This window comes from Triticum aestivum, chromosome 5D (genome assembly GCF_018294505.1).
Source record: "Triticum aestivum cultivar Chinese Spring chromosome 5D, IWGSC CS RefSeq v2.1, whole genome shotgun sequence".
Taxonomy (NCBI): Eukaryota; Viridiplantae; Streptophyta; class Magnoliopsida; order Poales; family Poaceae; genus Triticum; species Triticum aestivum.
This window is the reverse complement of record NC_057808.1, coordinates 219,078,877-219,090,062: the sequence shown is the minus strand read 5'-3', so window position 1 is coordinate 219,090,062 and position 11,186 is coordinate 219,078,877. Positions and strand designations below refer to the sequence as shown.

The 11,186-nt window shown below is 45.2% G+C and overlaps 2 protein-coding genes across 2 annotated transcripts; one reads left to right on the top strand and one right to left on the bottom strand.

The window, feature by feature from the left end:
• Positions 1-2,531: 2,531 nt before the first annotated feature.
• On the top strand, positions 2,532-6,343 carry LOC123120193 (pentatricopeptide repeat-containing protein At2g13600). Its single transcript, XM_044540186.1, has 2 exons — positions 2,532-4,957; positions 5,698-6,343. Exon 1 carries the CDS (start codon positions 2,585-2,587, stop codon positions 4,424-4,426), a length of 1,842 nt encoding a protein of 613 aa, XP_044396121.1. The 5' UTR covers positions 2,532-2,584; the 3' UTR covers positions 4,427-4,957; positions 5,698-6,343.
• Positions 5,402-6,106, bottom strand: LOC123120194 (uncharacterized). Its single transcript, XM_044540187.1, has one exon. It carries the CDS (start codon positions 6,104-6,106, stop codon positions 5,669-5,671), a length of 438 nt encoding a protein of 145 aa, XP_044396122.1. The 3' UTR covers positions 5,402-5,668.
• Positions 6,344-11,186: the final 4,843 nt, after the last annotated feature.

Here is an 11,186-nt window from a genome sequence, read left to right as displayed (position 1 = left end):
TATAATTGCATATAATTGGATATAAAACATCCAAGATTGATAGTGTAATAGCATGGAACAATAAAACATTATAGATACGTTGGAGACGTATGAATGGGGTCGATCTGGAGCTTAAGCTGTCCTACCAAGGTTAATTTTTTTTCTCTGGCGAACTTTGTTAGGATCGCTACCATGTCGGGTAACTTTGGCTAACAGACATGTAAAAATCAGTGGACAATGTCCTGCATGCGGTATAGCAGTGGAGAATACCAAGCAGTTGTTATTCACTTATGCAAAAGCTAAAGAGGTATGGCGGTTACTAGGTTTGGACTTTGCTATTGGTAAAGCAGGTGTTGTGGGTCATGTGGGAGAAGTTGTGCTAGAATATTTATTGCTACAACCAGCTGAAGAATGTGTGGTCGTCAGTATGGGAAATTCAACGGAAGTAATTGCTATTAGTTCCTGGTATTTATGATGGGAGAGGAGAAAGTTAGTGCATAATGAAAAGGTCCAGGAACCTAAGTTCACAGCAATGTCAATCAGAGCTTTGGTTGCTAACTATATTACGACGAGTGATGCAAAGGCGACGATCAAGCGACATTGCTAGGAAATACCAAGGAGCAATTATGTGAAGCTAAACGTGGATGGGGATTTTGACCCAGACTTACTCAAGGGCATGTATGGCGCTGCCATCAGAGACTCGAATGGCAGACTCATTGCGGCAGGAACGGGGAAATTGATTGGTGCGGAGATGCACTTATGGCCAAGGCACTGGCCTTACGGTTTGGTCTTAATCTGGCAACTACAATCGGGTGTAACCGCGTAGAGGTGAACTCCGACAACATCGAGGTGATAGAGACAATGAAGAATGGAGGTCGCTCTTTTGGTCTACCGGCGGCAGTTTTTATGATATATATCACCTTGCGTGTGATTTCCCGCATATTATTTTTTAGCATGCTCCTAGAGAGTCCAATTATGTTGCACATGATTTAGGCAAACTAGTTAGAAGTAAGGTGTGTGTGGGGTGGATGAAAGATCCACCTGTAAAGATTGTTGATACTCCTGTAAAAAATAACAAGCAAGAAACCCCGTGCATTGCAACAGGAGAGAAAATAATACACACTCTTAACCCAATAGCAATGACTCAAGACCCTAATAAGTTCACGTCCTTTATTTTCACATGGAATCACATTTGTGTTGCCGATTTTGGCCTCAGTGCTCACACAACGAAAATATGTTTGAATGTGGTCAGTCCTAAGGTCTCTCTCTCCGCGCGCGCACACTCGCTCGGAATAAGATGAGAAATATGTTGTTTTTCCCGTGAGGTTTTTCAGAGGTGTGCATGCGTAGTTATAGATATTTTATTTCCTCTTTCCTCTTAATCTGGTTTTTATGGGTGATTATTTGCAATTCGGATAGCTGCCGTTATGAAAGAAAAATGGACCGTGCATTATAGATTAAGTTTGCACCAAAACTAATATTTTAGAAATACTAATATCTGAAAATAACATCATATTTAGATTCTACACATTTTTTTAATCAAATTTCATATATAACATGTTAAAATGAGAGTTACTGTTTAAAAGATATGGATAATTTTGTTTTAGATAAACTGCGGATTGATTAACCGAAAAGTTAAGGGTTTTCTGTTAAAACAAACAAACGATTCAGCTGACTTAACTATGGACGACGGGTTGATTACATGAAATGTCGGGGTTTTTTTAAATGCAAAAAATAGAGAAAATAAAGGGTTTCCTTTTTGTAAAATGACACGACGGTGAGCAGGCAAAGCACTTCGTGCTTTATTATTAGGTCACAATAAAGAACGACCACATAAGGTACACCTCTATTGATACTCATAACTTTTTTAAGAAACAACTCTAACTTTATTGATACTCATAATAATTACAGATACACTGATTTGAATCTAAGATTTAAGAAAATACAAAGTAACTTCTATGACTAAGAATTACAATGAAACCTCTTATAAACACCTTTTTTGCGGTATCAATCTCTGTTCGAAAAAATACTACAAAGACTTTGATAAAGAGGTTGTAATTAGACTGGAGTAACGATATTGTCACTCTTTCACCCGCACAACATTATCAATAATGGTTTTTGAAAGCACATTGAGTCGCCCAATAATAAGAGTGTAGGGCGTCGAATCACTATATCTTTATCATGATGTCGATGAAAAGTTTCACCTCCATAAAAAATCAAACCAACAAAAAAATTGACACAGCAACATCATCAAATCCGAATAGTCGAATTTACAAGGACAGAAAATTCTCTAACCTCGTGGCAGTGCCAAAAAGAACGAGAAAAATTTATATTCTATAAAACTATGGTGATCATTAAATATTGACGAAGGATATAAAAGATTTTGAAAATCTGATGTCCCCCGTCTCTCAGCGTCAAGGTGGCAGCTGAAAGCGAGGGGACAAAAATACTCAGATGATGACAAGAGCGGTACGAGAAACCCTGCTAGCCCCTTGAGCGCCAGGTTGGAGTACATCTCATCTCTCTATACGAGAAGCACGGTTTCACTTTCAACCCAAGTTTGTGCGAGCCCTCGTGGCCCAAGACCGGGCAGCATTCGTAGGGTATGGGCGGCCGGCCCGATAGTTGCCGCTACTCTGCTTCTGGCATGCGCCGTCTCCTGCCGACGCTCGCCGTCCACCTGCCGCCATGCCCCACGCCCGCGGCTACTCCACCCGCCACCGCCGCCGGCGTCAACGTCGAGACGGTGCTCCACCACATCGAACGTGCCATCTCCGTGGGCGACGTCCGCCGCCTCGGCCGTGCCGCGCACGCGCTCCTCGTAAAGACGGCGCTCAACCATCACACCCTCCTCTCCAACCGTCTCGTCGAGCTCTACGCCACGCTAAACTCCCCGGCGGCCTCCCGCGCAGCCTTCGAAGACCTCCCGTACAGGAATGCCCATTCCTACAACAACCTCCTGGCCGCGCTTTCACGCGGCCCCGCCACCCTCCCCGACGCCCTCCACCTGCTTGACGCAATGCCTGCCTCCTCTCGCAACGTTGTATCCTACAACACCGTCATCTCGGCCCTAGCGCGGCACGGCCGGCAGAGGGAAGCACTCTGTGTGTTCGCCCGGTTGGCCAGGGACAGGTGCCTGGGGCCGGAGGTGGCCGTCGACCGTTTTGCAGTGGTCAGCGTGGCGAGCGCTTGCGCTGGGATGGGAGCCGTGAGGCCACTCCGAGAGATGCATGGCGCGGTAGTGGTGTCCGGGGTGGAGGTGACGGTCATTATGGCCAATGCAATGGTGGATGCCTACAGCAAGGCCGGGAGGGTGGAGGACGCCAGGACGTTGTTCAACCAGATGAGCATCCGGGACACTGTCTCTTGGACATCGATGATTGCAGGGTACTGCCGTGCGAAGAGGATCGATGAGGCAGTCCGGGTATTTCACATGATGCCGGAGCAGGACACAATTGCATGGACGGCACTCATCTCTGGGCACGAGCAGAATGGTGAGGAGGATGCCGCTCTGGAACTTTTTCGACAGATGCTGGTTCAGGGGATGGCACCAACACCGTTTGCTTTGGTGTCGTCTCTTGGTGCATGCGCCAAGCTCGGGCTTGTTATTCGAGGGAAGGAAGTGCATGGTTTCATGTTGCGCCGCTGCATCGGTTCAGACCCTTTCAACATTTTCATCCACAATGCCCTCATTGACATGTACTCCAAGTGCGGTGACATGGCGACTGCCATGTTAGTGTTTGCACGGATGCCTGAACGGGACTTCATCTCCTGGAACTCCATGGTGACAGGGTTCTCGCACAATGGCCAGGGGAAGCAGTCACTTGCTGTGTTCAAAAGGATGCTTGAAGCTGAAGTGCAGCCAACCTATGTTACTTTTCTTGCTGTCCTAACGGCTTGCAGTCATGCCGGTCTAGTCTCTGATGGCCGTCAGATTCTTGAATCAATGAAGTACCATGGTGTTGAACCAAGGGCGGAACACTATGCCTCCTTCATAGATGCTCTTGGTCGGAACCATCAACTGGAAGAAGCAAGCGAGTTCATCAAAGGTTTGTCATCCAGGATTGGTCCAGGTACAACTGGGTCGTGGGGGGCGCTTCTTGGCGCATGCCGTGTTCACGGCAATATTGAGATTGCAGAGGAAGTGGCGGAGTCCCTTTTCCAGTTGGAGCCTGGAAACAGCGGTCGGTATGTCATGTTGTCAAACATTTACGCAGCGGCAGGTCAGTGGGATGATGCCCGCCGTATCAGGGGGATTATGAAGGAGAAGGGTTTGAAGAAGGACCAAGCTTGCAGTTGGATCGAGGTGCAGAATGCGAAGCACATGTTTGTTGCTGATGACACGTCTCACTGTGAGGCAAATGAGATATATGGGACGCTGGACAAACTTTTTGATCATATGCGTGTTGTAGTGGATCCTGTTGAAGACCAGCTTGCGCTGTGCTGAGAGTGTCATGCCTTCCCAAAGAATCATCAGAACAAGAATGCTACACGAAGCATGCCAGTAGATGTTCACTGTTTTGCCTTCAGCATCTTTGAAATGGCAGAGTGTTCCAGTTTCTGAGGCATGAGGCCGCAAAGGAACTTCAGAGCCTAATTTCTTTGCACAGTACTTGAGGCAGCAATCTCAGGCAGAACCAGTATGATTTGATCCATTTAAATAGCCCTACCCACCGCTTCAGCATACTACTAAACACCACTAGCAACACATGGAAGTGTGTGTGTTATATGCCAGCAATCCGTATACAGTTCAGTATCTGCTAAGCTGTTGGATATCTGTTTGACTTATTTCTGCAGAAAAAGGGATATGTATTCATTGAAGTAGAAGTGAGCTAGGACTTCTGCCAACAATGGTTATATTTTCTCGTCACTTCTACTGATCCTGACTCGAATTATGATTATATAGTTTGGACAAGTCGGTGTTGCCTACATCGTGGATCATTGTTCCTCTGTGCAAGTCAATTTTCCTGACAAACAGGTGAGTTACAGTATGTTTGAAACTACTGCGAGGCCTTTTGCTCACATAAATCAACTGAGAGCCAAAGGGCATTTCCCGTGTTATCATAGGAAGTGACATGTGAGATAAATGATGAGGTGGAGAGAGAAGCCAGAAAAAAGGCTTACCTTCTCTTAATTAAGGGATGATCTCTTAGCAACAATATCTCTAACCACATATTTAGGTATAGACTAGTTACTAGAGATATAATGAATAATCCATTATACATCGTATTTTTATTGCCTTCTCTAGATTACATGACAGGTTTAAAATAAAACTAACTTATCAACCATTATACATGCCCAAAATTAATCTCTGTTTGATGAATCTCGATCGCCAAGAAGGGCGAGGCTTGGCATTACTGACACATAGCAAACTAGAACACGTGTGAAATAATGGGAAAAAAGCTTATTAACAACGAGAATATGCCATCAATAATTAAGTTTATATTGTCTCGTTTGATTTCCAAGACTATCTTCACCTTGTCTTACATGGATGCATGCACCTACCTAACAAGACAACCTGAAGATAACCCCTATCTCAAAACTACTAGCAAATCTAGCCAACTATGATCTCTGTTTTCCTATGTGAATATATAAATATATACATACACACATGCATATTTTCTGATGCTTATTATCCAATATGCATTTTCTCCAGCAAGCTCCCAAAATCGCCAGTTAATTTCTTCTGCTAATAGAATAAATCACCGCTGCCTTCAGGTATGCTGTGCAAGGCAGGCCGCCACCCTCTGCAGCAACCGATCTCCTCCTGCTGCTGATCTTCCGATCCTCTTCGCATGAGAGCCACCATGTCGTCCTTGCCCAGCATCCGCCTGAGCTCCTGCTTGCTGATGACAAGCTTCACCCTCATGACGGCGCCAGGGTCAGCGGCGGCGGAAGGCGCCTTCACGTCGGAGGGGAACAAACGATGCAGCTGCCCCAAGTCGCCCACCCGGACGTGGTTGAGGTGTTGTTTCTGCGCCCGGAGCTCGTCGTCGGGGTCTGAGCCGGAGACGCGTGCGGGGGCGCCCTTAGAGAGGGGTGGCGGGAGCGCCTTGAGGATCTCGCCGTCGACGACGCTCATCACCTTGATCTCCTTTCTGTCTTGGATCACCAGGCAGTTCCCCATGGCCGACGATGAGCTGAGCTGCGAGCAGATTGGTGGTGAGCTACGAGGGAAGCACGCGCAGTGGAAAGATCACAATTCGCAAGTGCTCGTGTGCAGTGTGTGTAAGTGGGGGGTTGGACGGACCAGTGGAGTGCTCTATTTAAAGAAGTGATGGTAGCCCCCGCAAAAAAAGAAAAGAAAAAAAGAAAAGAAGTGATGGTAGAGAATGTCCAAATATTTAAGATCTTATTTCACGAATGCCATTTCTCTACTTACTTTCATTTTTGCGAGAAATTCTCTTTCTGCCTTTTAATAAAGCGGCCTTGGACCTTAGCCTACCTTAAGTGAAGTGAAGTTGCCTCCTCCGTACAACAACATCAAAAAAGGCTTTCGACACACACACCCAAGGCAAGATACAAGGGTGCCGAGCATCACCACATCACCCCAACGACTACCAAGCCACTACACATGCACGAGGATGATCTGCTTGGAGCCAACAGAGACCTCCAATCCTCCGGGGAGAGGTGAGACGAAAAATGACGGAACAAGGACTCCAAGATGGTGTCTCCTAGAAGGGAACGACCACTGATAGCCGCCACCATCCGATCCCAAAGATCGAGTTTTCACTCGGAGCAATTCGAAGGAGTAGGGGCACCGCAACCGAGCCTTCAGGAAGGATAGGGTGTCCACGGACGCCGCGCCGTCGGCCAATTCAAGATTGGGCAAGTGATGTACCCCAGCACGCCCACCCCTCCGACGCATCCTAGCTTCGCCAACCACTAGCGACCACCCACCCAAGTGGCCATGGCCGCTCGCCCGCACCCGAGGCGCAAGTTCCGCCCATGAACGTCGTGCCTCCCGCCGCCAGGGTCGCCGCCCTGCATCCAGACACCCCCAAGACCGACCAAAGTGACCGGCTTTGGGCCAAAGGGCACACCCAGCCGAACAGACCGCAGCATACGTCCCGCCTCGAACAACGCCGAAGCCTGCCAGCCCACACACAGCCGGGGAACGCGGAAGGACGGGGAGCAGACGCATCCAGGCCGGCACACCCCTGTGCCAACGACGGGTGGCCCGAGCTCGTTGGTGCATCCCATCCCTCCAGCCCGTCTCCCCATCGGACACCTCCTGTGTCGCCCTACCTCGGCGGCGAGCACAGCTCCACACGAGGCCACCAACATACACTCTCCCCCCGGCAAGAAGAGACCCGAAGGACCACCGCCAATCGCGAAGGAAGCCCACCGAGGAGCCCAGCTACTCTGCCTGCCGCCGTCCAGCCGTAGTAGCCTTCGGATTCCGGCCCGCCCACCAGCCAGCCGCTGTGGCGGCGCACCACCACCTATCGTGGCCATGGCAGGGGCGGAGACCAACAGCCTACGCCGCCCGGCCCCAGATCTGGCCTCGACCTCGCTAATCCCGGCCACCAAGGCGCGCCCTCCATCACCGCGCCGCCGCCGTCGACCCGCCCCGGTGCGCCGTCGGTACAACATGCTATAACCATTACAAGAGCGAGCGCACTTTTCACGAGAAATGCTACAGTTATGAACAATTCTCATTGTTTATGGATTGAAGTTTATGGACAGATGTGGCACCATCTTCTTGGCCGGATGGAAGTCACGGGGTCCCACATAATATATAGGCACCGAAAAGCACCAATTTTTTTTTCTTAAACAGTTTAACTTTGTAGACCAACGTAATACAAGTTATATATCACAAAATATAGATCATTAAAAACTTTGAATCTTTTACTTTCTAATGATATAATTTTTAGACTATATAACTCATCTTATGTTGGTCAAATTATAAATCTAGGAATACATGCAAACCTTATAAACTGGAAAGAAGGTAGTAACACAGTCAGTCTCAATTTAAATTGAGCCTTGAACTGTTCGCTAATTTATGTGGCATATCCCTCCCTTCATGGATACCTATAGTGACTACATGCTGGACATGATGGTAATTAGTGGCAGTAAGGGTAGCTTTCACACGTTTGAGTTAGTTTTATCTTTCTTTTTTCCGCGGGGGGGGGTAGTTTTGTCTGAGTTTGAATTTTAACGCCAATTTGGAAAGAACACACACACACACATATAGGAGTAGGATTTTCTACAATAGCTTGCCACAGAACTAGTTAAGGTTTTCGACGGTATAAAAGTTCTCAAAAATCCTGAAAAAAATACTGAACCAAATATATATATATATATATATATATATATATATATATATATATATATATATATATATATATATTGGTATTACCACTAGACACTAACAGAAACTCAGTTTGATTGCCCTGTATCATAATCATACGCTGACTATCGATTGTTAACACCAAATTATCACATATTGTACAGAATAATTTCTTGGGAGGGAATTGAAGTCGGCAATAGCAACAACCTACCATATGTGCTGTAAGTAAGAGGTGAGAACACATTAGCATGCATGCATGCGGGGCCCAACATTTTGGGGCAGGCCTAATCCATGTTGTAATTGTGCTATCTTTTATATTCTCTCTGTTCCTAAATATAAATCTTTTTATAGATTCTAATATGGATTAGATACCAAGCAAAATGAGTGAATCTACACTCTAAAATATGTCTATGTACTTGTCTATATTAAAATCTCTAAAAAGACTTATATTTAGAACGGAGGGAGTACTCACTCCGTTTTTAAATATAAATCATTTTAGATATTTAAATAAAGACTACATATGAATGTATATAGACGCATTTTATAATGTAGATTTATTCATTTTGCTCCATATGTAGTTCGTATTGAAATCTCTAAAAGGGCTTATATTTAGGAACGGAGGGAGTAGAATGTAGTGGAGCTAAGAATCATTTGCATGTTTCCAACTTTGCAGCTGAAACATGAAACATCATTCCGAAATTTTGTGCGCGTGTAGTGGTGATAATTATGGGCACAGAAAACAACCTCACTCCATTAGCGCTACGTGATGATGATACCAAATTGTCACCACTACCAACCTATGAAAACATCAATTCCACCATATCGTTTTATGTTTAATTAGTAAGTAATTCTTAATTAATCAGCGATTTTTCTGTATGCCTAAACGTGCACCTTTGATGTGTTATGTGTGTTCCTTTACATGGTCTGCATAGGTAGGTTCTGGAAACTATTAAATTGCAACATTTATGATAATATCTACATGAGTACAAAACACGTGTTCTGTTAATCTTTTGAAATTACATGGCCTTTCGGTCATCTCGAGTATGTCCATAATTATCATAAAATCAAACTTTACATTTAGTGCCATTAGTTGGCAAAATTCTAGCCCATGATTTGTTCGTGTGTCAACTTAATTATGTAAAACCCTCAAAAGAAGAGATTATAGTAAAGTAACTTAAAAAATACATTATCATTTTTCTCGTACTCCCTCCTTCCATGTATATAGGGCCTTCCCATGTATATAGGTCCTAATGCGTTCTGAAGGCTAATTTTGATCACATGTTAGGTCAATAATATATGACATGCAAGTTACACAAAGCACACCATTAAATTCGTACGGGAAAAGAGCTTTTAATGATATAATTTTCACATTATACATCTCACATATTATTAATCTTATAATAGTCAAAGACAACCTCAAAAAATATATTAGTCCCTATATATATATATGGAAGGAGGGAGTAACATGAATTCACATGTGCACAAGCAAAAATAATAATTTTCTTTGCACAAAGTTAAGTTCATTTCTCATAGCGTGGTAAGCCTTTTCTTGCTTTGTTTCCATTTATTGTATTGTAAGAATATTGTTAGAATAAATTCGAGGCCCCGTCGATTACCCGATGACCAAACCAATCACACGAGCACGATGCCGAGATTTGTTAACGAGGTTCACCGATATGGCTACATCCCCGGGGCCTGACTATGGGTGCTCCTCCCCATGACACCGCTACAATACCGCACCCGGTCGCCCTGGACGCCGGCACATGCCGCTGGCTTCCCCTGCGTTCCTGTGCTATTATGTTGGCATATGTTACATCGTGTGTCTACCCCCACTATATATGAGAGACCTAGGATACAAGTGTCCTACCAGGACACGACTCCGTACCCTGTAAACACAACACAACTCATAGTCCAACTGTAACCTACCTTGTACACTATATTCGACACAACTCTAACAAATATAAACCCAAATGAGCGAGTATGGTACATAGCGTTAATGTTGTTACACATCGTATATACAGGAATTTGGAGACCCATCTCTTGGAGGGCATGTTGAGCTTCAATCAAGGCCGAATCTTGGGATTTGTTTTTGTCTTCGTCTCATCTACATGATCGATGGCGTCCTACAAAGGGAACAGCGTCGCCATGTGTTTTTGTTCTCTGGTTTCTTCCCCTTCCGACGAGGCTCAGTCATATGTGGCTCTGTTGGGGACTTGAGAGGTTTGTATCCCCTTCCTTGCTCTCTCCGGAGATGGGATTATCTTCTACCCCTTCTCGGTGCCAGCTTCTTCGGGATGGCGATTTGCTCACATTTTGGTCGTTGGTGTCTTCTGTTTTACATCAACGGCTTCCCAGCAACCGCTTCTTTAAGGTTGCTCTGATAAGGTGGCTACAAGCTTTGCCCACGGCATACTGCCGGTGGATGTAGAAGGAAATATGGTGTTGATTTCATCAAGGACTTGCTTGTGATTTCATATTCTTTTAATGGTGCTCTTGTAAGGGATGTTTTTATCTAATATACTGCAAAAGAGGAAATGGAAAAAAAGAAGTGATTCAGGTTTATTTAATTTTTTTCATGCAATCTATAATTGTTAGATTTACCATGAGAACTATTTTCTTAATATCATACTAGTGTAAAATTTGTAAGAAGAAAGGCGTCCACACCACATTATCGCACGGCCGGCTAGATTGTTTGAGCAAGCATGAGCCGTTTTTCTCGTTGGCACGACGTAAGCAGGAGATCGAATCTAGCGCAAGACAACAAAAGCGCGTCCATCACATCAAGTAGCCATCAGCACATTCCCAAGCCCCACTACGATCCTCCTTTCTGTCATCTTTGCCTGCACTTTTCTTCGTCTGCACATTTTATCTCTCTAGTGCGCACTATGGGACCTTTTTCGCGGTAACATGGGGA